The sequence below is a fragment of the Peromyscus californicus genome, unplaced genomic scaffold (assembly GCF_007827085.1).
Source record: "Peromyscus californicus insignis strain IS unplaced genomic scaffold, ASM782708v3 Scaffold_4__1_contigs__length_199733344, whole genome shotgun sequence".
Classification (NCBI taxonomy): domain Eukaryota; kingdom Metazoa; phylum Chordata; class Mammalia; order Rodentia; family Cricetidae; genus Peromyscus; species Peromyscus californicus.
This window is the reverse complement of record NW_026294562.1, coordinates 175,725,706-175,752,463: the sequence shown is the minus strand read 5'-3', so window position 1 is coordinate 175,752,463 and position 26,758 is coordinate 175,725,706. Positions and strand designations below refer to the sequence as shown.

Sequence of the window (26,758 nt, the reverse complement as noted above, 5' to 3'; positions counted from 1 at the left end):
AGGCTAGCATGGTAAGCACTTTTAGCTGCTGAGCCAGCTCACTGGCCCTAATGCTACTCTTTAATAAGTACACTCACATCATCGGAAATTTGACCCTGTGACCCATGCTTGCAGATAGCCAGTCCCAAGAAGGGACACTGTGCAACTTATTCCTCAGCAGTGAGGTGTCCACGTGGGCAGGACACGAGCCCCACAGGTGTCCTCCCTGACAAGACGTTAAGTGACACAGAAACACTGCTCGAGAAGCAGCCTCCAGCATCTCAGCGCTCTAGTCAACTCTCCCATGGCTGCCTTCTGTCTCGGTGAATTCAGTCAGCGCCTGCCTGGCAGCACCATCCTAGGGGCAAGAGAAATGCTTCCTAAGTTTTACAGAACGAAAGGACAAGAAGGTACCACAAAGAGGAGGCAAGATGCTTAGTGGGTAGAGGTGCTTGCCGCCAACCAATCCTGCTGACATCCCAAGTTCGATCCCCAGGAACCTGTATGGTGGAACAGACTCCCAAAGTTGTCCTTTGACTTCCACATATGTGCTGTGACACATGCACACATGAATAAATATGATAAGGATTTAGGGGGCTAGAGAAGTGGCTCAGAAGTTAAGAGCACTTGTTCTTGCAAAGGACTGGGGTTCAGTTCCCAGCACCTACATGGTGGATCCCAATCTTCTGTAATTTCAGTTCCAGAGGATCTGATGCCTCTTCCTGACCTCTGGGCACACTGGTAGTGCACAAGCATCCACACAGGCAGAATACACACATACAAACACACACGAAAAATTATTTTTTAAAAAGAAAAGATCCTAAAAAGAAAAGATAAATGAAATAAAAAAAATTTATGAACACAAAAAGAAAAGATAAATGAAATTAAAAAAATTTATGAACACAAAAAGAAAAGATAAATGAAATAAAAAAAATTTATGAACACAAAAAGAAAAGATAAATGAAATTAAAAAAATTTATGAACACAAAAAGAAAAGATAAATGAAATAAAAAAAATTATGAACACAAAAAGAAAAGATAAATGAAAAAAAAAAAAAAAAGAAAAAAGAAAAGATCCAAGCGGGCAGTGGTGGCGCACGCCTTTAATCCCAGCACTCGGGAAGCAGAGGCAGGCGGATCTCTGTGAGTTTGAGGCCAGCCTGGTCTACAAAGTGAGTTCCAGGACAGGCTCCAAAGCTACACAGAGAAACCCTGTCTCAAAAAAAAAAAAAACAGAAAAAAAAGAAAAGATCGTGGCCGGGCGGTGGTGGCGCACGCCTTTAATCCCAGCACTCGGGAGGCAGAGCCAGGCGGATCTCTGTGAGTTCGAGGCCAGCCTAGACTACCAAGTGAGTTCCAGGAAAGGCGCAAAGCTACACAGAGAAACCCTGTCTCGAAAAACCAAAAAAAAAAAAAAAAAGAAAAGATCCAGGCAGTGGTGTCGCACGCTTTTTATCCCAGCACTCCTGCTGGAGGTAGAGGAGGGTGGATCTCTGTGAGTTCAAGGCCACCCTGGTCTACATACAAAGGGAGTTCCAGGACAGCTAGGGCAGTTATACAGAGAAAACTTCTCTTGAAAAAAAAAAATAACAAAAAACAAAAAAAAAAAAAAGAAGAAATAAAGAAAGAAGAAAAAAAGAAAAAGAAAGAAGAAAGCAAGCCATGATAATTTACCAAATTTATGTTGATGGCTACTTACAAAGGGACATGCCTTCTACGTATGAATGTTTCAAAGACCATAAAACTGCAATAAGCTACGTTCAGGGCCGAGCACACCTGACCCCGGGGTTTACCGCACCCCTTTCCTAGCTGTGACCCTGCAGTTTCTGGGAATTTCACAAACTAGACTATGAACTTTGTGCTCTGTACAGAAACATCTTAAGCCCCTTGTGTCGCCCTGAGACCTGTCTTTATCAGCTCTGACCCTACTCTGAGCCTCTCAGGAAACACCCTAGGAGTTCATTTACCAAAAGACGTGGGGGAACCCTTAGAAAGTGTTTGCACAGGGCTGCAGAGTTAGATCACTGGGTAACGGTACTTGCTGTGCAGGCCCCAGAACCCAGGTCAGTCCCTGGACACCACGTGGTAGGAGGGAACTGACCCCAGACACACTGAATAAATCTAATAAAAATGTCTGAAGGGTTTGGACACAGGGACTTCAGAAGCTTCAATATCATTTACACAGCTCTTGTCAAGACCCCACAGGGTCTTCTCTCTTGAGAAGCTCAGAGCTGCACTTGGATGTGTACTGTTCTTTCCTATCAGTGCCCATGCTTAAATCACGTGATGCATGCACATATACTCAGGAACATACATATTTTTAAATCTCTTTTTAAAATTTTTATTTGTGTGTGATATATACCAAACTTTCAGGGGTTTTTTTTTTTTTATTTTTGTTTGTTTGTTTTGTTTTTGTTTTTTTGAGACAAGGTTTATATCTGTAACAGTCCTGGCTGTCTTGGAACTCACTTTGTAGCCCAGGCTGGCCTCTAACTCACAGAGATCTGCCATCTCTGCCTCCCAAGTGCTGGGAATAAAGGCGTGTGCCACCACTGCCTGGCACACTTTCAGTTTTGAATGGATTCTTTAGTCCAGCAGAAGTAAGTAGGTAAAGGTCTGGTGAGATGGGGCAGGGGGTAAAGGTGCCCACTGTCAAGCCTGGCTACCCAAGCTTGAGTCCCAGAATCTGAGTGGAGGGAAGAGAGACTCAACTGACTCCTGAAAGTCATCCTCCCAACTCTGTGAGGAGCAGAGGAAGCCCTGAGCTCATGAGAGCAGTGCCTTATCAAGAACTTTCGTCTCAGACCCATGGGAAATGGCAAAGACCCCAACCCTGCCGCTGGGGTGAGGCTGGTGGGGGCGCTGTGAGCATGGCAAAGCCTTTCTCTGGACCATGTGTGGCTGTCGATGGTGTGTCCATAAAAAGTTTACTGTAGCTTTCTCCCAGATGTTTATGGCCTGAAGAGATGTTTATGGCCCTTACGGAGCCAGTGGAGATGAGCTGGGTGCTATGACCCAGCTTTTCTGCTCAACTCTATAAAACAAGCAGTGCTCTCCCCAGAACCGCAGCTTCTCCAACAGAGAGCCCAGGCATCCCAAGCCCAGGCTGTCTGTGTGTCCATGTGTTTTCCTTCATTCCTTGGATACCCCAGTCATGTCTGTCTCCGGGGCCGTGCTGGACAGGATAGACCTCCACATGCACTGTGGCAAAGACATATACTAACTAAATAATTGTAATTTAAAGGCCATTTTTAATTTGTTTGTTTTTGCTTTGTTTTTCAAGACAGAGTCTCTTTGTGCAGCCCCGGCTGCCCTAGAATTTGCTCTGCAGACCAGGCTGGCCTTGAACTCACAGAGATCCGCCTGCCTCTGCCTCCCAGTGCTGAGATTAAAGGCGTGCGCCACCACTGCCAGGTTAAGAAAAAATGTTTTTAATCGCTCTGGTTTTGAGCTTGGGGATGTAGCTTGGTTGGTAGAATTCTTGCCGAGCAAATGCACAACCCTGAGTTCGCCTCCATGTTCTATACAAGTGGGGCATGGTGGAGAACTCCTCCATCAAGAGGTGGAGGCAACAGGACCACAAGTTCAAGGCCATCCTCAGTTACAGGCTCAGTGAGACTCCGCCAATAATAATAATAACAACAATAATAATAAGAGGCAGAAGTATTGCAACAAGTTTGAGGATAGCCTAAGGTACACAATGATGCCCTGTCTCAAAACAAAACAAAACAAACAAACAAAAAAACAGAGGCAGCAGTGGTGGTCCACGCCTTTAATCCCAGCACTCGGGAGGCAGAGGCAGGAGGATCTCTAAACTCCAGGCCAGCCTGGTCTACAGAGTGAGTTCTAGGATAGCCAGAGGCACACAGAGAAACCCTGTCTTGAAAAACTAAAAACAGACAAAAAACAAAAAACAGAGCCAGGTGCACAGGATTTTAATCCTAGCATTTGAGAGATAGAAGCAGGCAGATCTCTGTGGGTTGAGGCCATTCTAGTCTGCATAGTGAGTTCCAGGTCAGCCAAGGTTATGTAGAGACCCTGTCTCAAAACTACCAAAGAAACGAAAGTCAGTATGTATACAGCCTGGGTTCTGGACCTGTATTAGTATCAATAGGCTCTCCCATTATCACAGCCCACAGGGAGCCATCTGCAACCCCAGCAATTTGGAGGCTGTGGTGGGAGGATGGTTATGAATCTGAAGCTAGTCTGGGCTAAACAGCCAGAACAACAGAGTGAGACTATCTCAAAGCAAAACAAGCCGGGCAATGGTGGCACACGCCTTTAATCCCAGCACTTGGGAGGCAGAGCCAGGTGGATCTCTGAGTTCGAGGCCAGCCTAGTCTACAGAGCGAGATCCAGGACAGGCACCAAAACTACACAGAGGAAACCCTGTCTCGGAGAGAAAAAAAAAGAACCCAAAAAGGAGTAGCAGCAACACCTGCTGGCCATTCTGCCTCCCTTAGAATGTTCCAGTGATCTTCCATACTAGGGCCAGACCAGGCCACAGTATTAGCCAAGGCAGGACTGCCTTGTCTACAGCTGGTGGGCTTGAAGCCTGCCACCACCAAACCAGGACCCTGAGCCATATGGTGGTGGTGCACGCCTTTAATTCCAGCACTCGGGAGGCAGAGGCAGGTGGATATCTGAGTTGGGAGACCAGCTTGGTCTACAGATTGAGTTCCAGAACAGCCAGGGCTACACAGAGAAACCCTGTCTTGAAAAACAAAACAATAACTAGAACCCTGCTGAGAAGCCCTGCCCGGAGTCCATTTCCCCCACGGTCTCCTCCACCAGGCATGCCGTGTCAGAATCTCCCAGAAGCATACAACAAGGACTCCACAGAGCTTGCTCTCAAAGACCCAGTGTCCCATACTGTAGAAAACCTCTGCAGCTACCTTACAGTGTCCCACCTGCACAGCTGCTGGTGTGGACACCTTACAGCGTCTGCAGTTGAGTGAGTCACTTATCCAAGGCCACCCAGCTGCTGAGTGCTGCGGCTCAGTCTCAGGACATCTGGATCTGGGGGTCCCCTTCTCATGTTTCCACTTCCAGGGGTGAGGGGTGCAGATAGTAGTCTTACAGTCTTTACAACTGACAGGCAGGAAGTAGGTTCAACTCTCTGTATCGGAGACTCAAGGAGGAAGTGTGGGCCAGTGAGTTGGTTCAGTGGGTAGAGGTACTTGCTGCCACGCATGAAGGCCTGTGTTTGACTCAGGGAACCCACATGATGAAGAGAACTGGCTACTTTGACCTCCACCTAGGGGTCTGTGGCAGGCATACACTCACTCATATAAATAATATTCATTTTTAGAAAGGGTTCTCACTATGTAGACAGGCTGGCTGTCTCGATTGCTGGGATTAAAGATGTGCACCACCATGCCATGTGCTGTTTCTTATTTTTGAGACAGGGTCTTCTGTGGCCTTAAACTTTGATTCTCCTCAAGTCTCTATTTCCCAAATGCTGTAAATTACAGGTGCTTGCTGCTGGTCTGTGAGGTGCTGGCATGGATCCCAGGGCCTTTCCATTCTAGACAAGCACTCCACCATGGAGCTACAATCCCAGCCCCTCACTGCTGGATTCTAGGCTGGCCATAGCCCCAGCTCTTTAGTTTTATTCTGAGACAGGGCTGAATTACCTAGGTTGGTCTCTGACTTCTGACAATCCCCCCACCTCAGCTCAGCCTCCTTGGCAACTGAATTACCACCAATGTCTACAAGTGATTGGAGCTGGACATTTCCCAGATGGAAATAGGTGCCCAAGATTAAAGACCAAAATAGACTGGACTGGATGATGGTGGTGCACGCCTTTAATCCCAGCACTCAGGAGGCAGAGGCAGGTGGATCTTTGAGGCCAGTCTGGCCTACAGAGTGAGTTCAGGACAGCCCGGGCTCCACAGAGAAACCCTGTCTTGAAAAAAAACAAGAAAAAAAACAGAAGACCAAAATGGGCTGGAATCTCAGCTCCCAGGAGACAAGAAGGGAGACTGTCGCCAGTCAGCTTCAGGCCAGCTAGGAACACACAGCAAAACCCTGTCAAAATCACTAAAACCACGAATCCAGGGAGCACACGTCTACCTGGAGCGGAGGTACCAGGCCTGGCTGGCACTGGGGATTTGAGCAAGCCGGAGCCCAGTGGGAAAGGAGGGCGGAGGAAGCTGCTGAGCGGTCAGGGAACTGTGGTCTGGAGCTGTGCAAGGAGAGCCCAAGCATAGCTCCATTCTTTGGGTGACAAAACTGTTTAAGGGTCGTCAGGGGGTCTCTCCTCATCTCATGACCTGTCATGGGCACCAAGAAGTCCCAACCACCGCTGGGAGGAAATGGGGGAGCTGGGCTGTTGTAAACACAAGGCCCCACCCCAACGGAAGCACCTGTGGTTGGAGGGGCCACACCTCTCAACAATTGGCTTCAGATTCCTCAGGGTCCCTGTCCCCTGCAGTCCCTGCTTGGTGTCTCTCCTCCTGGGTGGCTGGCAGGCTCCCAGCTTGGGCGGTGGCCCCTCTGACCTGTCCCTGCCCCTTCCTGCTTGCTTTGATGCGGGCCCACTTCCTCTGACAGGAACCCCCTCCCTCGGCGCCCTGGTAAAAGGCAGAAGGCTGAGGTGAGGCAGTGGTGCGGCATCTCTCGCAGGCAGAGGACTCTTCCCAAGGCCCTGTCTCCCAACCCTTGTACCAGTGCTGTACTTCAGACCCTGGTACAGGCCTGGGGGGCAGGGACCTGGGGACCCCAGCAGCGGCAGCTCCAGCTTCTTCCAGGTCTGTCCCCTTCCCACGTACCCGGGATGCCTTGGGTCTCTTTCCTGAGTGGGTGTCCCCACCACTCCCACATCCGTAACTACCATCCTGGGGCCCTCTTCCCACCTCTCAACTCCACCCTGTCCTCCTGTCCTGGGCACAAGGCCTCTCAACGCAGCAGGCAGTGGGAACATGCTTTTCACAAGTGGTTATCTAAGCAGACTGTGGCTCTCAAGGTGGGGAACTTGTCCCTCCACTCTCCAGGTGTCTCACCTGCAAGGCCAGTGTGGGAGCGGTTTCCCTTTGGTACAGGGAGACCAGAGGCCCAGAGGGAAAGCCCAGGCTGCTCCCTGGGGGCGCTCTAAGCCTTAGACCTAAACTGAGGCCAGGGGCTCCACCCTCATGTACTTGCTCCCAAGGGACTGGGAGGTGGGAGGATGGGTGCCGGCTGCACCAGGTAATTGACCATGTCCACCTGGATGCCAAGATTTATCAAGAGGGAAGGCAGCAGGACATCCCAGCTCAGAGAAGCCTTGTGTGAAAGCTTTGGCAATCCCCACTCTGGCCCAGACGCAGACTCCGAGCCTGTTGTGTGAGCTAGAAAACCACTTTATTTGTTCTGGGGAGTTGTCCAGAGTCCCCTTAGAACTTCTGGAACTGCTTCTTGGTGCCAGCAGCCTTGGTGACCTTGAGCACATTGAAGCGGACTGTCTTGCTCAGGGGCCTGCACTCTCCCACAGTGACGATGTCGCCGATCTGTACATCCCTGTGGGATTAGAGGGGAAGGGGTGTTCAGGAGCGCCTCCCTGGCTCCAGCTACCACAGTGGCCACTCTAGGGGTTGCTAGGAGTAACACAAACTGTCATTTCATTCCCCCAGACATTTAGCTTCCCTTGGCTGCTCTTCCCCAGATTCTGAACCAGGACACCCCACTTTCTCCCAAAGTCACCCTTTCCAAAATAAGGGCTCTCCCACCAGCGGCCCTTCCTGACACAGGTGCTTTCTCCAGCCCAGCCAGTGACTCCCTGCTTTGTGTCAGGTTGACCTAGGCTATCAAAACACTGCGTTCACCTGAAACAGGGAGACAGGTGCACAGACATGTTCTTGTGGCGCTTCTCAAAGCGATTGTACTTCCGGATGTAATGGAGGTAGTCCCTGCGGATGACAATGGTCCTCTGCATCTTCATCTTGGTCACGACACCTGAGGGAAGTGGACAGGAAGGTGTCAGCAGCCAGGAGTAACTCAGACTGCTGGAAAAGCGGCTGAGTGGGGCTCCAGGAAGTTCCATCTCTGGCATCAGCTGTGCCAATCGGCTGTCTCAGCAGTGCCCTTGGGGCTGTCTGAAGACCATCGTGAAAACAGACATCATGTGCCAGCAGTCCTGGACTCAGGAACCCAGGACCACACTTAACTTCCCACTCACCAGACAGGATCCGACCTCGGATGGAGACATTACCAGTGAAGGGGCATTTCTTGTCTATGTAGGTGCCCTCGATGGCCTGAAAGGATGAGAAAGCGTGGCTTAGACTACTGGTTCCTAAATAGAACCAAGAATTTAGCCTCGGCTGGGCAGTGATGGCGCACACCTTTAATTCCAGCACTCGGGAGGCAGAGGCAGGCGGATCTCTGTGAGTTCAAGGCCAGCCTGGTCTACAGAGTGACATCCAGGACAGGCACCAAAAACTACACAGAGAAACCCTGTCTCGAAAAAACCAAAAATAATGTAGCCTCACATCCAGACTACAACTCCCAGGAGCTCGAGGGTCAGCCACTGAGAAGAGGCGTGCTCCCACACATGCAGAAATACACAAGTCTCATCTGTTGGAGGGTCCTGTACCTCCTTGGGCGTCTTGAAGCCTAGACCGATGTTTTTGTAGTACCGAGGGAGTTTTTCCTTGCCGGTTTCTCCAAGCAGAACACGCTTCTTGTTTTGAAAGATTGTGGGCTGCTTTTGGTAAGCACGTTCCGTCTGCAGGGATTGAGAGTTTGGCGAAGTTACAGGTTAAACTTCGAGGAGGCCACGGATATAGCTCTTCCCCCCACCCTTTTACAGCTTTCACCCCTTTACGCCAGCCTCGGAGGGCCGCTGCCCCACAACGACCCTATAAACACAATCACCCAAAATTTCTTAGCTCACACACTAGGTTCTAACACGTTTCACGGCCTGCAGAATCACGGTCTTAGACCAAAACCATGGCCTCTCAGGATGTTGGTTTTCCAAAACACGCAAGTTCACCCACTCAGGACTCACACCGTATGTATACGTAGCTGAGCCTGGTGGCCTGTCATCCAGGTACTCACAAGGCTGAGGCAGGAGGATGACAAGTCCAAGATCTAAAGGTGATCTAAAGGCCAGACTCTGCGTCAAAATGCAAAATTACACCAAGCGCCGGGACGCTTTGCGTTACAGCGCTGTACTAGCGACCACGAGGCCCGGGGCTCAATCTCCATTTAGGGAGAAAATGGTTACACCCGCCTCCCTGTTTTCTGCCCTCAGACCTCCGGTCCCGCCGGACGGCCGCCGCCCAAACCATCATCTGCCAGGCGCCGAGTTTAAAGGACTAACTCCCAAAGCGCTCGGGACCCCGTTACTGTGTAAACCCCAGGATTTCGGAATCGCTCATCAGACGAAGACACACGCAGGCGCCCTCGCTTCGCCTAAGTCGTAAGATAACGCTAAGGAAGAACATCCACACTGAAGCGCCGGGCCCAGACGCGGCGCTAACCCGCAGCTCGCACCTGAATGTCCGCCATCTTCCCGGCGGCCTGAGAAAAAGAGAGGTGGGCTCACTCCCGGGCTTCCTTATCGACTCCGCGAGGTCTGGAGCGGAAGTGACGTGGTCAACCCTTTACGGATTTGGGAGGTACTTCCGGAACAGAGCGCGCGATTCTGGGACTGATGTCCGTACGCCGCCATGATGGAGGTCTATCGCGGCAGGAAGCAGAGCTTGTCATCTCGCGAGATCTTAGGTGGCTTTCCAAGGCGCATCCTGTGGTATCGCGAGAGTCGTGAGGGGCGGGTCTGGTTTCTGCAGGCGTTGCACCCACAGGGAGTGTGGGAACCGCGTGGCGGGATTCAGTTTTCCGAGCCGAAGCGGTGGTGGCCCGTCTTGTGGGAGTTGTTCACGAACCATTCCGTGGTTGGTGTACAGAATATTGACACGAAGCAGGGCATTTAACGTTTCCTGGGGGAGGACAGCTCAGGAGGCGCCGGGGACACCCAGCCGTTCTCAGCGAAGTAGGGCATTGGTTCGAGGGACTGGCTGCCCTCCGTTTTCTTAAGTCGTCAGCTTTATTTCCTTGTGTTAAACTTAAGCGTACATACATACACACGTGGCTTATGGCTAGTGTTGACTGGCCCCGCTTCTGTAATCCGATGCTTTTATGGCAAGGTCTCTGTCAAGTCTGTTCTTGAAATTGTGTCCCTACCTCAAACTACCAAGTAGTTGAAACTACAGGTGTTTCAACCAGGCAGTTACCAAGTTAATTTACTTGTGTTTGGACAGGGTCCGTGTTGTCACAAGTCGTCCTGACCAGGAGGGCCAGCTGGGGTAAATCTCTCCTCCTGGGTTTATGTCCCGATAGCTCTGGCCAAATGTGTGATCTTAGATGACCACTCCTCGCCCAAACGGAGGGACCACAATAAAGCCAGTCACCTGGGTTTCCTTTTTGTGGCAGTGACAGCTTTCTATAGTTGAAGGTGTGGCTCAGGGAGCCATCCATGTGTATGGACCCACTACCACAATTCTACACAGTTAAGTGGTAGTCCTCGCCTTTGATCCCAGCACTTGGGACGCCGAGGCAGTAGGACCTCCAGGTTTGATGTCAGGTTGGTCTACAGAATGGGTTCCAGGGTAGCCAGGCTACAGAGAAACTCTGTCTCCAAAAACCATGTTTTAAGTTCTCATGAGGAAAGATCCTGGTCATAGCAGAGCTTAAGGATGAATGGGACACTTACAACCATGAAAAACGACACCGTTTCACTTTTTTCTGAGACAGGGTTTCTCTGTAGTTTTGGTGCCTGTCCTAGATCTCTGTAGACCACCAGATCCGCCTGGTTCTGCCTCCAAGTGCTGGGACTGAAGGCATGCGCCACCACTGCCCAGCTTCATTTTGGTAGCTGGTTTGAGTTGAGTGTATGTATGTCTAACATGTATGGGATTCCACTGAGGGCCCCATGAGCGTTGGATCCTCTGGAGCCACTAAAAGTGATCTTTATCCCTCCGACCCTTAATCCCTCCTTTCCAGGCTCACACTGGCTGACCAAACTCACCATTTTCTGTACCCTTCATCCTAGGCTTAACTCATTTTGGGTATTCTGAATTCCTGGAGCCTAAGTTCCAGTGACAATCCCATACTTTGAAAACTACCTCAGGCAGGATCTAAGATGATTAGTGCCTGCACCTTTTGAGCAACCAATCACCTGACCCACCGTGCCTTCAATGAAGGGGGCAGACCATGAATGAAGCCCGGCTCAATGTCACCTGAGCTTTTATTCCTTGGATGGTGCCCCGCTGGCCCTGCCTACACAGCAGACACAGGGCAAAGACACCAGTTTCCTCATAGTCAAATAATTTATTAGCATGTAGAACCCTGCAGCAGGAGAACAAAGCTGCTTTCTGATCAGTCTTGAGAAGGAGCAAAGGCACTGCCTTCAGTGTGCACGTGTAATCCCAGCCCAGGTGTGTGCCTGGTCTCACAGCTGCAGAATATGGCACTGGGTCTGATGGGCCCAAGCAATTCGATTGCATGGTTGTTCCTTTAATCAAACCCACCAAGCAGGCGCTAAAGCTCTCAGAGCTGTTTAAAAAGTACCCTCTCCCACAGGAGCCTGACCAAAGCACCTGTCCCCACTTCCCTGGTCGGCGGGAGGAAGAGCAGACCAGGCAGGCATGAAGCAAATAGTCTTTATTGGGCTCACACCAGGAGTCCATTGGTCTTGAGGACCTCTGTGAACTTGCTGATTTTCTTCTCCACATTCTTTTCAGCCTGTTTCCGTAGCCTCTGTGGGGTAAAAAGACAAGTGGGGGTCAAGTGGTGGCTTCTCTCCCAGGACTACCCTCTCATACCCTGGGGTGCACAGGTCCTGTCCTCACCAAGAGCTGCTTCTTCTTGCGATAGTGGATCTTGGCCTTTTCCTTCCGCTTCTCCTCCAGAGTGGCTGTTACTGCCTGGTACTTCCACCCGACCTCATGAGCCAGACGTCCCAGGTAAGCAAACTGCAGGGGCACAAAGCTGTAAGGACATGGAAGGTGCCCCAGCAGCACAAGGGTCAGCTAGAGGACCCTAGAGATTCTATGAAAGGACACACCCCCACACCGCATCCCCTCCTGGCATCAGTTGAGCCCGTGGCATTATCGGCACTGCCCACCAGTGGCATCCGCAGACCATCGTGAGAAAGGAAACCATCATCTGCCAGGCTTGAGGTCCCACCCAGTCCCCACTCTGCAACCTGGAGCTTACCTTTCTGGTAGGCTTCAGCCGCACAACCTTGAGGGCCGCAGGGACCACCATCCGCTTTTTCTGTTGGAGAAGGAGAAGGACTCAGAGACCTGCGGTGAAGGACACCTGGGAAGGAGGCTGCTGGGGCAGGCGTCTCAGCCAGAGGAGTTTTCATGAGGCTCAAACAATGTAGGTAACAGCGGAACATCACAGACGCCGGATGCACAGAGGCTGGGAGGAGGCTTGGCTTGCACAGCTCACCTTGTCATAGGGTGGAGGGATCCCATCCAACACCTTGAGGCGTTCCAGGGCAGCCTGGCCGCGCTTGGTCTTGTGGGGCAGCATGCCTGTGGGAAGAATAGCAGGTCTCCTTTTCAGGGGGGCTAAAAATTCCCCTCTTAGCCCAGAGCAGGGAGACCAGCCAGCCTCAGATGGTAGTGCATGTAGAGTCATCTCATAGTTGGGAAACTCGAACATGAGTGGGAGATATCCTCATCATAGGCTGTCAGATTCCCACCTTCCCCATGTCACCCACAGGCCCAGCTCACCTCGCACAGTGCGCCAAAAAATGCGGCTCGGGGCTCGGAAGTGGTAGGGGCCTCGAGAGGGGTTGGTGTTCATCCGCTTTCGGAGAAACGCCAGGTACTTTACTGTCAAGAGAAAAGTGGATGAGGCCTCCTCAGTCCCAGAAACAGCACCTAGTCCTGGACTCCAGTCAGTGCCCCACCTGGAGACCATCCCCAGGCCCTAACCCCTAACTCACGCTTGTTTCTGTAGAAATTTCCAGAAATGTTGATGCCCTCACAGCGCACAACCACCACCTTCCGGCCTAGAGAAAACACGGGTTGTGGAGTTAGGATGGAAAGCAAAACTGCTCCAGAATCACTTCTGCCCAGGAGTCCCGAGCAAGGCGGGGCTGGCCAGTCTCAGAGCGGTGCATGGGTTGATCTCACCGTCGTGAGACTCAAACGAAAGATGGTGATTATTGCTCATCATTGACTCCCAGACAGCAGGGAAATCCTGAATGAAACTCACCCAGCAGTACCTGCTTGGCCACAATGGCCGCCAGGCGGCCCAGAAGATGGCCTCGGCCATCCAGCACTAGAACCTGTGGGAGACAAAAAGGTTTAGGAAGCAATCTGGCTCTCCCTACCCCAAGTCACCAAACCCTCGAGTGCTTTTTCCCACAGCATGCCTATCAACCAGATTAAAAAAGTGCCCCAAAGGGACACAACAAACCGAGAGAGCCTAAGGCTGGTCCAGCAGCGGTAAGAGAGAAGACTTCAGGTGCCTTCAGTATTTCGGCATTCCACTTTTAAGCCTTGAAATTTTCTTTCCTTTTTTTTTTTTTTTAAAGTTTTTCGAGACAGGGTTTCTCTGTGTAGCTTGTACCTGTCCTGGATCTCGCTCTGTAGTCTAGACTGGCCTCAAACTCACAGAGATCCGCCTGGCTCTGCCTCCCAAGTGGTGGAATTAAAGGCGTGCGCCACCACCGCCCGACTCGCCTTGAAATCTTTTTAACAGACCTTCACCATGTCACCTACCAAGCCTCAAAATGCTGGATAGTTGAGATGTACTTGCTCATGTGTGAACACCCTGCACCACGACAAATTCTATGCTAAGCTAAATCTTAATATATATATATAAAATGGCTCTTCTGTCTAGTTTTTAATTCTGGACAGCAGTGAAGAACAGTCTTCAACTCTCAGACACGGTGGCTGACATGTGCCTATAAACCAGCCCAAACTACAGGATAGTCACACAGAAACCCACTCCACAACTATCCTCTCTTTTCTACTATTCATAGAGATAAGTTTCTGCTCTGTTCCTAGAGATCCTCCAGGTATTTTCAAGGGCAAAAATGTCCCACAGATAGCATCATTTACTACAGACTTCTCCAGCAGCGACTTTCCTTTAAAGCATCTGAAAGTAATAGGAAAGGTGCAATTCGATTCCCGACTAGCCTCAAAATCACGATGCTTCTCCCGCACTCTACAGAATAGTTGATTTTACATGTCTGTCTCAGGAATTCACCCCTTCACACTGGAGAACTTTGAAACACACTTAACAGGATTACTTGTTATAGTACCAGAAGCGATAGGAAAGCAGCACCCTAAGTCACGAAAACAGGAGCCTCCATTTCAGCAATTCCCATTCCTAGTGCCACATGAACGTACAAACCCAGCAACGAGCGACCCCAAGCTTCCCGCATCCCAATTGCCTGGGATGAGATCTGTAGAAGTTCTTTCCAGGTGTTGGGAACCCAAGTTCCACTCCCGTCCAGTCAGTCCCCAGGAAAAACGTCGCGTTCTCCTCGCCCCATACCTAAAGATATCCGCGGCATGCTATGCCCACGTCTCACACTCCCTTCGCGTCAAAGCGTTCCTATTTTTCTTAACTGCCGTCCTTAAGTCCCATCGCGCACGTAGAGAGGGGCGGACGCCCCCATTCCGCTCCCGCCTGGAACCCACCCGACCCCCCACACCGCCCGGCGCGCGCAGAGCCCAACCTGCCCCTCCGCCATCTTCGGCAGCCGCCTGGGAAAGGAGGAGGTCTTGGCGCAGGGTTTCTTATCCCTTGCCGCAGGGGCGGAGGAAGTGACGTAGGCTGGGCCGAACAGAAGGAATTCTGTCTTCTCATTGGCCGAAGCCGTCTGCGTGCGCACACTGGAAGGTGGGCCATCTTTATATTGTCCAATCAAGGTATCGTTTGAGCGGGACCTGGGAGGCCATGACTGTGCGGGGCGAGAGGTCACGTGGGTCCCGGGGCGGCTTCAGTAGGACAAGGCCGTCCAGCCCCGGCGGCCATATTTTGGAGGGAGTGCGCCTCTCCATTGATATATCCGCTGTGTGGAGCGCCATTACTCCCACGTAATGACGGTTGCAGAACACGTGGTGGCCGTGAGGGGGCGAGCATAAGCCCTGGCCAGCTCGTCCGTGTTTGCGGTAGAAGTGTAGCGGTTTGCGTTCCCTCCCTTCAACCTCACGGTGTGCAAGACAACTGCAGGCCTTTTCTGAGTCTAGGAGTTTGTGAATATTAAACAGGTGTAGTTAGTTACCCAAGACGGAGGAGTTGGGGGAAGGAAGGACTTCCAGGTTCCCGAGCCACACCCACCTGCGTCTGTGTCCAAAGGCCTCTGCATCAGCTGTGCACGTTATGTGAGATACCCTCCCCCAGAAAACTAGCCAGACAAGTAAATTGGGCAGTCTCCGTAACTCGTTTTCTCTAGAGAACCTTCCCAAACATCCCAGCCTGAGTCGATTCCTCCTGGAAGCTCCAACACTTTGCGGCCATGGCCTTGGGGAATTTGGGCTGCTCCTGCCTCCCATCAGGGCTCCAGGGAGCATTTCTCAGTGATGATTCTGGGCCATTGGAGGCCTCAGAAAACAAACAGAACCTTTTGTCGTTGGTTTTGGCTTTTGACATAGGAGTTCTGCAATCCAGGCTGGCCTTAAAAACTTGAGATCCTGCCTCAGCTTCTGGAGAGCTGGGATTACATCACCAAGCACTGCAAAACCAGGATCCTGAAACCTAAAACAGCCCACGCACGCCCTGTCCCGTCCACAGATAGGTCCGGACGAGCTGGTAAAAACCATTTATATCCAAGTTCATGGGGGCAAAGACTTTGTACAGAGTGGGGTGATTAGGGCTTTTGCTGGTTTCTGATGTTGACTTCATCCTAGGGAGAGAGCTGGAGGGGCAGCGAGGTCCAAGAGGGGGCCAGCCTCCACCCAACTTTCCCTGTGTCCAGGCTGTGCAACGTCTGTCACGTGACTCCTGCTTGGCCTCAGTCTCCTCCTCTGTAACACTGGATCATCAATGGTCTGTCCGACGACAGCACTCTACCGTTGAGCCACGCCCCCATCCCTTTTCAGCAAAGCCGCTTACCACTGAGCTACACTCTCCCCTCCTCACCCGTCCCTCCCCCACTCCACCCCTTTAGGTTAGCCTGGAGTTTCTATGTACCAGGAGATAACCCAGAATCCTGACCCTTCTGCCTCTTCTCCAGGGTGCAGAGACCTTGCACCACAAAATCTGCTCCCAGATTTTGTTTTTTTGGTTTGGTTTGGTTTGGTTTTGGTTTTGGTTTTTCCAAAGGGAGTCTTACAGCCAGGCATGGTGACACACACCTTTAATCCTATCATTGAGGAGGGAGAGGCAGGTGGATCTCTTGAGTTTCACGCCAGCCTGGTCTACACAGCAAGTTCCAAGTCAGATGGGGCTACATGAGACCCTGTTTCAAAACAAACAAACAAACAAAACAAATCATGGCACTCCTCAAACTGGCTTAATGGATGAAAGGCCTCTGCCACCAAGCCTGAAAACCTGAGTCCATCCCTGGGACCCACCTGGTAGAAGGAGAGAACTGGTTCCTGCAGGTGTCCGCTGACTGGCACACAGGCACCACGCCACAGTTATACCCCCATGTGTAATTATTTTTCAAGTTTTATTTATTTTGGGGAGGGTCGAATTAATTTTTTTAAAAAGGGGAATTGCCATCTAGTATGATAGTACACACCTGTGATCCCAGCACTCCAAAGGTAGAGGGATGGATTACCCACGAGTTCCAGGCCATCTGAGCTACATAGAGACCATCTCAGAAAACAATAAATAAATAGAGTTGGGATTACAGACATGTGCCACTATGTCTGATAAATGGTGCGTTTCAGAAACAAGCCCAGAAGTGGGAAACCACAACATTTAGAGACTGTCCCGTGTTCTAGTGTCGGTGACAGCAGCAGAGGGAACCCAGGGCCTTCCTTGTGCAGGGCCTGCCTGCCACTGGGCTCCAGGTCCACCCCAGCATTCCCGTTTTTCATTGTTATTTTGAGGCAGAGCTCATTCAGTGGCCCAGGCTGGCCTTGAAGCTTCGATCCCTCTGCCTCAGCCTCTTACTAAGGTCACAGGCACGCAGCACCATACCCAGCAGTCGTTCTTTATTTTAAGGAGCTGGGATGACAGAAGCCACCACACAGGGCTACAGTGTTCCTCTCTCTTTCTTTTTCTTCCTTTTTGTTTTTCTTAAAGTCAGTATCCTCCAGCTTCAGCATTTCCAGTTCAGAAGTACTGGATTACCGATGTCCATCACCATGCCTGGACACTGTGTCCTCTGGGCAGGGGATGTAGCTCAGTAGCACAGTATTTGCCTAGCTTGTTCCTTGTTTTGGTTCCCAACTCTAGCACCGAGAAAACAAAGAAAAAAGAAAGAGAAAAGCCTTGTTGTACATAACATGCCTACGGGCCCAACTATTGGGAAGGCTGGGACAGGAAGATTCATCGAGGTGTTCAAAGTCAGTTTGAGCAACATAGTGAGACCTCATCTGCAAAAAAATAAGTGTCACTGAATTGCGTTTTTTGTTTGTTTATTTGAGACAGGAGACAAGGGTTCACTGTGTATCTCACAATGGCCTTGAACTCACCATGTAGCCCAGGGTGGCCAGACATTGCAGCAGCCGCCCTGCTCTGGCCTCTCAAGTGCTGGGACTACAGGTATAACCTCCAGGAGAGGCATGTGTGTAAAGCACACAGTGAACTCTAAAATATGGGTACTTGCGGGGGACCTGCCTTCTTGCCTTCTTCCCACACCAGGCTCCTCCCCACAGCCTTCCATGGCTCTCTGCTGCCTTCTGATGGTGGCAGCTTCAGAAGCCCCTGAGCTTTGCCACACTGGAAGCTTATCAAAGGCTGCTCTCTTCCCCCGGACACCACACCACTCCCCTGAACCCCTGCCACTCCAGTGAGACATAGTGAGACCCCCCCCATCTTGGACTGACTCTCTATCCCCAAGCCTGGCCATTCCATGCTCAGTATAAATGGAAGACTCACCGAGATAAGCCCCGGCTGAGTCAATGCCGCACAAGTGTCATATCCTAGGGATGGGAGGTGAGGGGCACCTGAGGCCCCCACAAGGTCAGCCACCTGCCACCCTCATCCCTTGCCACCCACTCCCTCCAACTGCCCTGGACTCTGGGCTCACCCCAGGGCGGAGCGCCGTCCTCCTTCGTGCCCTTTGCCAGCGAAGGCCCCAGGCAGCGGCCAGGAGCACAAGCGTGAGAGGCAGCAGCAGCAGCAGCAGCAGCAAGAGCTGGCTGGACGGAGGTTCTGGAAGCTTGGTGCCTTCTAGGGCGATAGGACTCCTTGGGGGCAGCAGGGTAGACGAGTCTGGGGAGAGAGCAGAACCAGGTCACTGAGGCACTCGCCAGAGCAGACACTGGAAGTCCTGGAGGACCATGGGTAACAGTGCATGAGGGGCCTACAAACAACCGAAAACTTGGAGGGGGGGAGATAGGCCAGGCAGCATACGCCTTTAACCAGCATTCTGGAGCAAAAGCAGATGCATCTCTGTGAATTTGAGGCTAGCCTGGTCTACATAGTGAGCTCCAGGGCAGACAGGGATGTTTAGTGAAACACTTTCAAAAATAAACAAACCAAATTGGATATAAAAAGTATGAGCCTGGGGCTGGAGAGATGGCTCAGTGGTTAAGAGCACTGGCTGCTCTTCCAGAGAACCCAGGTTCAATTCCTGGCACCCACATGGCAGCTCACAAGTGTAGCTCTGATTCCAGGAGCTACCAATCCAATACTCTCTTCTGCACACACATACACACACACACAATCTAAATAAGTAAATTAATTAATTAAAAAAAAGTATGAGCCTGGCTGGGTATGATGGCCCATACTTTTTTTTTTTTTTTTTTTTTTTGAGACAGGGTTTCTCTGTGTAGCCCTGGCTGTCCTGGAACTCATTCTGTAGACCAGGCTGGCCTCACCTTTAATCCCACCACTCAGGAGACAGAGGCATGAGGATCTCAGCCTTATCTACATAAAAAGTTACAGGCAGCCAGGGCTATATAGAGAGACCCTGTCTCAAAATTAAACAAAACAAAAACTAAGAAAGAAAAAATTATTGTTACCCAGAAACCTGTGGCTCAATCAGTTTCCCTTCTTAGTGGACAGGACAGTCCTAGACAAACAGACTGGAAGTTCAAAGACAGGTAAACAGAGGTCATAAAAAGGCGTGTCTGGCTGGGCGGTGGTGGCGCACGCCTTTAATCCCAGCACTCGGGAGGCAGAGCCAGGCAGATCTCTGTGAGTTCGAGGCCAGCCTGGACTACCAAGTGAGTTCCAGGAAAGGCGCAAAGCTACACAGAGAAACCCTGTCTCGAAAAACCAAAAAAAAAAAAAAAAAAAAAAAAAAAAAAAAAAAAAAAAAAAAGGCGTGTCTGACCCTCCCCAAGCATCTATTGCAGTTAATGGTTGCTAGGTAGGAAAAGACATTTTCTTCAGTAGTGTAACAGCCACTGGTAAGGTGCCCTGTAAACAACTTCTCAGGCATGGTTCCTGGAGTCAACTGACCTCATTGGCTTAAAAAATAGAAGAGGGACTAGTTAGAAAGAGGAAGGGGATCCGTGAGACAGGGAGACACGTATGAAAATGTCATGAGACACATCATTATATATAATTAATATGTGTAAAAAATGTGAAAAAAAAACTTATGAAGCCAGATGTGGGGGCTTCACACTTGTAATCAGGACAGGCAGGAGGATTGCTCTGAGTTCAAGGCCAGCCTAGCCTACATAGTCTGAAAATGTCATGAGCCACATTATTTGTTTAACTAAGTAAAAATGTGTTGTATTTGTGTTGCAGAATAATTGTTAAACTATGTAAAGATGTGTTGCTGTTTCACCTTGCCTGCCTAAGGTACCTGATTGGTCTAATAAAAAGCTGAATGACCAGCCAGGCGGTGGTGGCGCACACCTTTAGTCCCAGCACTCGGGAGGCAGAGGCAGGCGGATCTTTGTGAGTTCGAGGCCAGCCTGGTCTACAGAGCGAGATCCAGAAAAGGCTCCAAAACTACACAGAGAAACCCTGTCTCTAAAAAAGAAAAAAGAAAGGAGAAAGAACTTGTCTCAAGTCTCAGCTAACGGAAGCAGAAGCCTCTAGGATACACAGTAAGCATTACTGTGGGCTGTGAGCCGGGTGGCACCAGGGTGCTGAGTTCTGGTGAGCCGGGTGGTACTGGGGGTGCTGGGCTCTGGTGAGCCGGGGTGCTGGGCTCCAGTGAGCCGGGTGGCACTGGGGGTGCTTGGCTCCAGTGAGCCGGATGGCACTGGGGGTGCCGGGCTCTGGTGAGCCGGGTGGCACTGGGGGTGCCGGGCTCTGGTGAGCCGGGTGGCACTGGGGGTGCTGGGCTCTGGTGAGCCGGGTGGTACTGGGGGTGCTGGGCTCCGGTGAGCCGGGTGGCACTGGGGGTGCTGGGTTCTGGTGAGCCGGGGTGCTGTGCTCCGGTGAGCCGGGTGGCACTGGGGGTGCTGGGTTCTGGTGAGCCGGGGTGCTGTGCTCCGGTGAGCCGGGTGGCACTGGGGGTGCTGGGCTCTGGTGAGCCGGGGTGCTGGGCTCCAGTGAGCCGGGGTGCCGGGCTCCGGTGAGCCGGGTGGCACTGGGGATGCCGGGCTCCGGTGAGCCGGGTGGCACTGGGGATGCCTGGCTCCGGTGAGCCGGGTGGCACTGGGGATGCCAGGCTCCGGTGAGCCGGGTGGCACTGGGGATGCCGGGCTCCGGTGAGCCGGGTGGCACTGGGGATGCCGGGCTCCGGTGAGCCGGGTGGCACTGGGGATGCTTGGCTCCGGTGAGCCGGGTGGCACTGGGGTGCCGGGCTCCGGTGCTGCTGTTACCTGGCTGACATTGCACCTCCAGGCACCTAGAGAAATTCTGGCAGGCCTTCCCCATACAGAGTTTCAGAGCCAACAGCTGCGTGCAGGTGTCCTGCAGGAGGTGGGAGATGTTGGTCTGGACGAAGCGAAGACATTCTGGGAGAGGCTGAGAGGAGGGAGGGATAGGTCATCACCATGTCATACCAGCGTGTCCACCAACCCAGGGCCCTGACCTGCAGGTCAGAGCCAGTGGGCCCGGGTCTCAAAGAGTTCAGGGTTCTACAGTCGACAGGTGGCACTGGGGATGCTTGTCCCTACAGTTAGGGGAGAGAACCCCTTAGTAATGGCCTTCTTCACCTACTGAGGCACAGACCCAGTAACAGGGTCCCCAGGTGACCTTAGGGCTTGGAGGTTCCAGCTCTACCTCTGTGGTATGCTGTCCGCAAAAGAACCCCACCCCCACCTCCACCCCCACAAGACCTAGCAGAGCCGTATCTGCTTCAAGGCCTGGGGAGGGACTTGGCTCCTTTATTTTGTTACCAAGTTCCAGCGCTAACCTGGAAGGCGCATGACCTGACGAAATGTATCTCGGTGTTGACGGCCTCCAGGAGCTCTTGCATTTCGGTCCCTGCCACAGTCTTCAGTTGCTCCATCCAGCGCTGGGCCAGGAAGAGGCTCCACAAAGCCTTGCAGTGTTTCTCCTGCAGAGCAAGAGCCCAGTTCAAGTCACAGGGCGGGGGTGGAGGGGTGCGTGTCGGGGGGGGGTGCTACCTTATGACTAACGGGATGAGCCGGCCAGAGGGGTGAGGGAGGGTGGGCGGGTGACGGACGGAAGGGATGGGTGGGGCCAAATGGCTGAGCGGGGGCGGGGCTAGGTGTCTGAAGAGGATGGGCGTGGTCAGATGCCTAAGGTGGGTTGGGCGGGGCCGGGGTCCTGAGAGGGGGGCATTGCTGGAGACCGGAGGGGTGAGAACGGTGGCCTGCCAATCGTGTGACGTGGGGCACGGCCAGACACCAAGGGGGAGAAGTGGCAGGGGTACAGGTCCGAGACCCCAGACGGGAGGGAGGGGCCCGCTACACCTGAGGGAGCAACGATCAGTGAGGCCGGTCTGAGAGCCTGAGGGGAGAGGGGCCGGCCAGACTTCTGAACGACTGAGCTCGAACGCCTGGGTCCAGGTCCCCAGGTCTGAGGGAAGAGGGGGCCGCCCACTAGCCTTGTCCCTGAAGGGCGGCACATCTGAGTCTGGGTCCCACCTCCATCCCAGGGCCCTCCCGACTGTGACTCACGTCCTGAAGGTTGATGGCCACCGTGACTGGGTAATCTTTAAGCAGGTAGTCAGTCTGTGGGAGAAAACAAGGTGAGGCCTGACTGAAAGCAGGGGACAGGTTATAGAGTCGGAGGAGTTGGAGACTGACCCTGAGACAAGGGGACATGGACACCATATAGAGAAGGGACAGGAGACAGCACGGGGAGACCCACAGAGAGGGAGAGCCAGAGAGAGGGGGGCAGAGAGGAACACGGACCTAGAAACTGAGAGAGACCTGGAGAGAAACAGAGACAGACCCAGAACAGGGACTCGGAGAGAGAGAGAGAGAGACAGACCCAGAGAGAGACAGTGACAGAGACCCAGAGAGAGAGAGAGAGAGAGAGATCCAAAGAGAGACAATGACAGACCAGAGAGTGAGATCCAAAGAGACAGTAGGGACCCAGAGAGAGAGACAGTGACAGACCCAGGAACGAGACCCCACAGAGACAGAGACACTGAGAGACAGGGCAGAGATGTGGGGGCCCCAGCTCGGCGGCCTGGTGGGAGCCGCTCACCAGCTTTCCGATCCTCACTTTGAAGTTGGAGGAGATGGGATTGTGGCTGAAGTAGCAGTCAGGTGTGCCCCGCAGGCACGGGCTCAGCAGCAGCAGCAGCAGCAGCAGCGAAGGCTACAAGAGGCCATGTCAGCGTCCACTGCGCAGGGCTGACTCCCTGTATGCCCTTCCTTCCCTAACTGCGTGTCTGTCTGTCACCTTCCTGTCTCTGCCTGTCCTGCCTGAGTCCACATTTCTCCATCTCATCGTCCTCTTTCTTCTGACCATCCCGGGTCTCTCTCCATCCCTTACCCATCTCCCTTCTCCGCCCTGCTCCATCATCCCTCAGGTATACGCACATTGGGGCTCCAGGCTGGCACCAGCACTGTCATCTCGGCCGGAGACCCCTCATGCCTGTGGCAGGGTCTTGGAAGGGACAGAAGGGCAGGCCTCGCACCCTGCAGCCCCTTCTGCGCTCGCCCCTGTACCCCTCCGCCCCGTCCTGCCGCCCTTGATGTGGGCACGTTTCCGCCTCCTGCTCCCTCGGGCTTCCTGCATGAGCCCCAGTGACGGTGAAAAGTCATCTTCCCTTCTAAGAAACCGGTCCCCAGAATCCTCCCCAGGCCCCCACCCTGCTCCCTCGGCCCGGGAGTGGGGACCCTGGGACCGCCCCTCGGGGACCTGGAAAGCCATTCACCCCACGCACCAGGCTTGCCCCAGCTGGGTGTGGAAAGACCAGGCTGGGTGACAGCCAAAGACCGAAAGTGAAAGGAAACTTTGGGGTAGACTGTGTAAGGGGTGTGTTCGTGCCCGGGCGGGACGCGCCACCTAGTGGTGACAAGTGACGGCCACAGGCCTCAGCTAGGACAGCGCACGGACAGCGACACGGTGAACTAGCTAAGGTCGCAACCAGGCCTTCCAGCTTCGAAATGGATATAGAATCTGACCAGTGCCCATCACATCAACTGCCACGGCACTGGCCTTGCCTCCACCATCTCCCACGAAGAATGTCACCGTGGCCTCCTTTCTGAGTTCCCTGCTTCCTAGCCCCCAACTGCTCCCAGGGGACAGAATTTGTGAACCTGTCAGCTGAGTCCCTCCAGTCTCTGGATTCCTGATTCTTTCGAGATTAAAAAAAAAAAAAAGTCCAGTCTTCAGCGGGGGCGGTGATAGTGCAGACCGGTAACATCAGCTACCAAGGAGCCTGAGGCAGGAGGACTGAAGATTGGAAGCTGGCTGGCCTCAAACTCACAGAGTTCCACCTGCCTCTGCCTGCCGAGTGCTGGGACTAAAGGCGTGCGCCACCCCCGCCCGGCTGAGGTGAGTATACTCAGCCCAAGGCTCTGGCCCTGGCTGTTTCCTCAGTGTGTGGAATACCCTTCCCTCCAGATACCTATGTCTTCCCCATCTCATCGAAGTCTTAAACACACAAGGCCGAGGCTTCACGACGCCCCTCGCAGCAGCGGGCTCACCCTGCCCTGTTCTTATCACCACTGAACACATCCTGTGGCTGACTTATCTCCCCATTGTCTCGGCCTCTTCGGTGGCTGTTTCCACCCTGCAAAGCCCTTGCACTGAGCACTGTACCTGTCTGGGCGCAGCACCAACCACATAGGTGTTCATTCGATGGTGGCCGGCAGGCCGACTCTTCCTAGTCCACCACTGCTGTGCAGCACACGTGTCTGCGTTTGGGTTTGGTGCCTGGGAGATAAGCCTGGGATTTTCCAAGTATGGGGAGGGAGTGCCATTGTTTGTGGACTGCACCTGAGTTCCCACTGAGGCCATTCAGAAAGGAGCAGGTTGTGCCTGAAAGACTGAGAATGAAGAATATGGTATGTTGGAGGTAGTAGAGCTAGGTGTTCAAGGTTAGCCTTGGCTACGTAAGACCCTGTCTCAACTGGGCGGTGGTGGCGCATGCCTTTAATCCCAGCACTCGGGAGGCAGAGCCAGGTGGATCTCTGTGAGTTCCAGGCCAGCCTGGGCTACAGAGCGAGTTCCAGGACAGGTTCCAAAGCTACACAGAGAAACCCTGTCTCGAAAAACCAAAAACAAACAAACAAAAGACCCTGTCTCAAAGTAGGCAGGGCATGGTGATGCCACCTTTAATCCCAACACCAGGAGAGGCAGAGGCAGACGGATCTCTGTGAGTTCAAGGACAGTCTAGCCAATATAGCAAGCTGCAGACCAGCCTGGACTACACAGTGAGACCCTGTCTCAAGAACCTAAGACAAAACAAAAGAAAACCCAACCAGCCAATCAACCAACCAACCAAAACCAAGGCTGGCTGGCAGGATGGCTCAACAGGTAAAGGTGCCAACTTTGAAGCCAGATAATTAAATCTCTGGGACCCACAAGAGGGGAGAGCCCACTTTCAAAAACTGCTTTGCCCTTCATGTGCAAACCACAGCACACGCACATACAACATAAATAAATCTGAAAGGAAAAAGCCCGAGGGTGTTGTGGTGGCACCTTGAGTGATAAGTCACCCACCTGCTGGAAGGTTCAGGGACTCTGTCAGCCGACCTACCAGAGCCACAGTATGAATTCCGAACAGTAAAAAAGTCTTCTCTTGTGTTTCAGCCTAGCTTGGGCTACATGAGACCCTGTCTCAAAAAGCCAGATGATGGACTGAGTGTAGGTAGCCCACGCCTTTGATCCCAGCACTTGGGATGCCGAGGCAGGCAGAGCTCTGTGAGTTCGAGGCCAGCTTGGGCTACAGAGCAAGTCCCAGGACAGCCAGGGCTACACAGAGAAACCCTGTCTCAGATGAAAAATGTTGAAATGATGCAGTCTCAACCTCCAGGACCCCCAGTCTTTCCAGCAAAAGCCCCCAACCTAGACCACGGTCCCAGAGATTATGTGGGGCCTCTAGACCACGGTCCCAGAGATGATGTGGGGCCTCTGCAGCCCTTTTCTTGCCATTCTTTGTTGGGACAACTCTGGTGTTAGCTTCCTGCTGATGTAACAAGAGATTACAAGTTGAGTGGCTGGAAACCACAGTTTATCCCCTGCCAGGCAGTGGTGGCGCACGCCTTTAACCCCAGCACTCGGGCGGCAGAGCCAGATGAATCTCTGAGCTTGAAGCCAGCCTGGACTACAGAGCGAGTTCCAGGATGGCTAGGGCTATACAGAGAAACCCTGTGCGTATGTGTGCGTGTGCGTGTGCGTGTGTGCGTGTGTGTGTGTGTGTGTGTGTGTGTGTGTGTGTGTGTGTGCGTGTGTGTAGGGGGAGTTTATCTCCATTAGGTCTAAAGGCTGGAAGTCCAGCTGGCTCCCTCTGCAGGACCCAGGGGAGAAGGGCTATAGTATTGCAGCTCCCTCTGACCTCTCCTCTCCTCACCCCTCTGCACATGCCTCTGCAGCGTCTTCTCTGAGTCACAGGTTGCTTGTTCTTGGATTTAGGGTCAATTTAGATAATGTATGGTGATCTCATCTCTAGATCCTGGGGCTGCAGATAGTCCATTGCTAGGTTAGTGTGCATGAAACCCTGGATTCCTTCTCCAGCATGGCAGCAGCAGGCTAGGCAGTGCACACCTCTACTCCCAGCAAAATCATTTCACTATGAGACTGAAGCCAGCCTGGGCCTACCAAAGCATTCAATCCCCAGCCTCCAGCTGTAATCTGCCCATGTATGCTCCTCTGTGCTCTGCAGCCCTACTGCTGCTGCACAGTGTCGGGTGGGCAGGTCATGGCTAGCTTGTTGAGCAGTGTCATTCTTGGAGCTCCAAAGCTGCCTTGTGTATCACTTCAGGGGATTTGTCACAACCAGTCTGACAGGTGTCAGGCTAGTGCTGGCTTTGTCACTGTGAGAGCTTGGCTAGCCCCTAGTCCTTTATAAGCTGAAGTTTTTCTTCTACCCTAAACTGGACAAAAACACTAGGTATCTTCTTTGTGTAGTTCTAGGGATTGAGTCCAGGACTTCCCACACTCCTGGCAGGCACTCTACTGTTGAACTGTGTCCCAGCCCCTTCCTGGGTGATTCTAGGCAGGGGCTCTACTGCTGACCCACACCTCCAGCCCTGTGTAGTTCTGTCTCTTCTTGGTCCACCTACCCGAAGTAGATGGTCTACAAATCCCTAGTCTGTCCCCAGCCTTTCCCTCTGGGAACTCTGGCACGCTTGCATGTCTTGCTTTGGCCAATGACTTGAGAG

General features: G+C 52.6%; 3 protein-coding genes and 5 non-coding genes across 17 annotated transcripts; all 8 read right to left on the bottom strand.

The window, feature by feature from the left end:
• Positions 1-7,295: 7,295 nt before the first annotated feature.
• Rps11 (ribosomal protein S11) lies at positions 7,296-9,583 on the bottom strand. The gene is made up of 5 exons (XM_052762200.1): positions 9,450-9,583; positions 8,548-8,679; positions 8,134-8,209; positions 7,781-7,910; positions 7,296-7,475 (listed from the first exon to the last, which is right to left on the bottom strand). The coding sequence occupies exons 1-5, from the start codon at positions 9,462-9,464 to the stop codon at positions 7,352-7,354; spliced, it is 477 nt and encodes a 158-aa protein (XP_052618160.1). The 5' UTR covers positions 9,465-9,583; the 3' UTR covers positions 7,296-7,351.
• LOC128095828 (small nucleolar RNA SNORD35) lies at positions 7,998-8,084 on the bottom strand. Its single transcript, XR_008213427.1, has one exon. It is a non-coding gene; the product is annotated as a small nucleolar RNA SNORD35 (small nucleolar RNA).
• A 2,016-nt stretch (positions 9,584-11,599) lies between the features above and the next one.
• On the bottom strand, positions 11,600-14,720 carry Rpl13a (ribosomal protein L13a). Of its 2 annotated transcripts, none has more exons than XM_052712535.1 (8): positions 14,662-14,720; positions 13,188-13,260; positions 12,916-12,981; positions 12,701-12,802; positions 12,414-12,499; positions 12,174-12,233; positions 11,807-11,929; positions 11,600-11,714 (listed from the first exon to the last, which is right to left on the bottom strand). In XM_052712535.1, the coding sequence occupies exons 1-8, from the start codon at positions 14,674-14,676 to the stop codon at positions 11,628-11,630; spliced, it is 612 nt and encodes a 203-aa protein (XP_052568495.1). In that variant the 5' UTR covers positions 14,677-14,720; the 3' UTR covers positions 11,600-11,627. The 2 variants fall into 2 exon arrangements, with proteins under 2 accessions (XP_052568495.1, XP_052568496.1); XM_052712536.1 differs by lacking the exon at positions 14,662-14,720 and adding an exon at positions 14,478-14,526.
• On the bottom strand, positions 12,038-12,127 carry LOC128095829 (small nucleolar RNA SNORD35). The gene has a single exon (XR_008213428.1). It is a non-coding gene; the product is annotated as a small nucleolar RNA SNORD35 (small nucleolar RNA).
• On the bottom strand, positions 12,301-12,371 carry LOC128095820 (small nucleolar RNA SNORD34). Its single transcript, XR_008213423.1, has one exon. It is a non-coding gene; the product is annotated as a small nucleolar RNA SNORD34 (small nucleolar RNA).
• LOC128095818 (small nucleolar RNA Z195/SNORD33/SNORD32 family) lies at positions 12,574-12,658 on the bottom strand. Its single transcript, XR_008213421.1, has one exon. It is a non-coding gene; the product is annotated as a small nucleolar RNA Z195/SNORD33/SNORD32 family (small nucleolar RNA).
• Positions 13,073-13,155, bottom strand: LOC128095819 (small nucleolar RNA Z195/SNORD33/SNORD32 family). The gene has a single exon (XR_008213422.1). It is a non-coding gene; the product is annotated as a small nucleolar RNA Z195/SNORD33/SNORD32 family (small nucleolar RNA).
• Positions 14,721-15,090: 370 nt separating the features above from the next.
• On the bottom strand, positions 15,091-23,398 carry Flt3lg (fms related receptor tyrosine kinase 3 ligand). 9 transcript variants are annotated; one of them, XM_052712528.1, is made up of 8 exons: positions 22,967-23,305; positions 22,629-22,742; positions 22,094-22,147; positions 21,364-21,507; positions 20,828-20,972; positions 18,130-18,314; positions 17,979-18,046; positions 15,091-16,386 (listed from the first exon to the last, which is right to left on the bottom strand). In XM_052712528.1, exons 1-7 carry the CDS (start codon positions 23,189-23,191, stop codon positions 18,023-18,025), a joined length of 891 nt encoding a protein of 296 aa, XP_052568488.1. In that variant the 5' UTR covers positions 23,192-23,305; the 3' UTR covers positions 15,091-16,386; positions 17,979-18,022. The 9 variants fall into 9 exon arrangements, with proteins under 9 accessions (XP_052568488.1, XP_052568492.1, XP_052568487.1 ...); XM_052712532.1 differs by lacking the exons at positions 15,091-16,386; positions 17,979-18,046 and adding exons at positions 17,073-17,329; positions 23,314-23,381 and having other exon boundaries at positions 22,967-23,033; XM_052712527.1 differs by lacking the exon at positions 15,091-16,386 and adding an exon at positions 17,073-17,329.
• Between the last annotated feature and the right edge of the window lie 3,360 nt (positions 23,399-26,758).

What these genes read in the sequence shown, in the direction of transcription:
- Rps11 (XM_052762200.1), bottom strand. An exon ending in CCGAGGTCGGATCCTGTCTG is followed by an intron (nt 7,911 to 8,133) that starts GTGAGTGGGAAG and finishes CACTTCCCTCAG; the next exon opens with GTGTCGTGACCAAGATGAAG. An exon ending in CACCTGTCTCCCTGTTTCAG is followed by an intron (nt 7,476 to 7,780) that starts GTGAACGCAGTG and finishes CTAATCCCACAG; the next exon opens with GGATGTACAGATCGGCGACA.
- Rpl13a (XM_052712535.1), bottom strand. An exon ending in AAATTTCTACAGAAACAAGC is followed by an intron (nt 12,803 to 12,915) that starts GTGAGTTAGGGG and finishes TTCTCTTGACAG; the next exon opens with TAAAGTACCTGGCGTTTCTC. An exon ending in TCCCTCCACCCTATGACAAG is followed by an intron (nt 12,234 to 12,413) that starts GTGAGCTGTGCA and finishes CTTCTCCAACAG; the next exon opens with AAAAAGCGGATGGTGGTCCC.
- Flt3lg (XM_052712525.1), bottom strand. Translation starts at nt 23,191, where the DNA reads ATGACTTTTCACCGTCACTGGGGCTCATGCAGGAAGCCCGAGGGAGCA. An exon ending in TGGCCATCAACCTTCAGGAC is followed by an intron (nt 21,508 to 22,093) that starts GTGAGTCACAGT and finishes CTTGCTCTGCAG; the next exon opens with GAGAAACACTGCAAGGCTTT. An exon ending in GGACGGCGCTCCGCCCTGGG is followed by an intron (nt 17,330 to 18,129) that starts GTGAGCCCAGAG and finishes TCTCGGTGCTAG; the next exon opens with AGTTGGGAACCAAAACAAGG.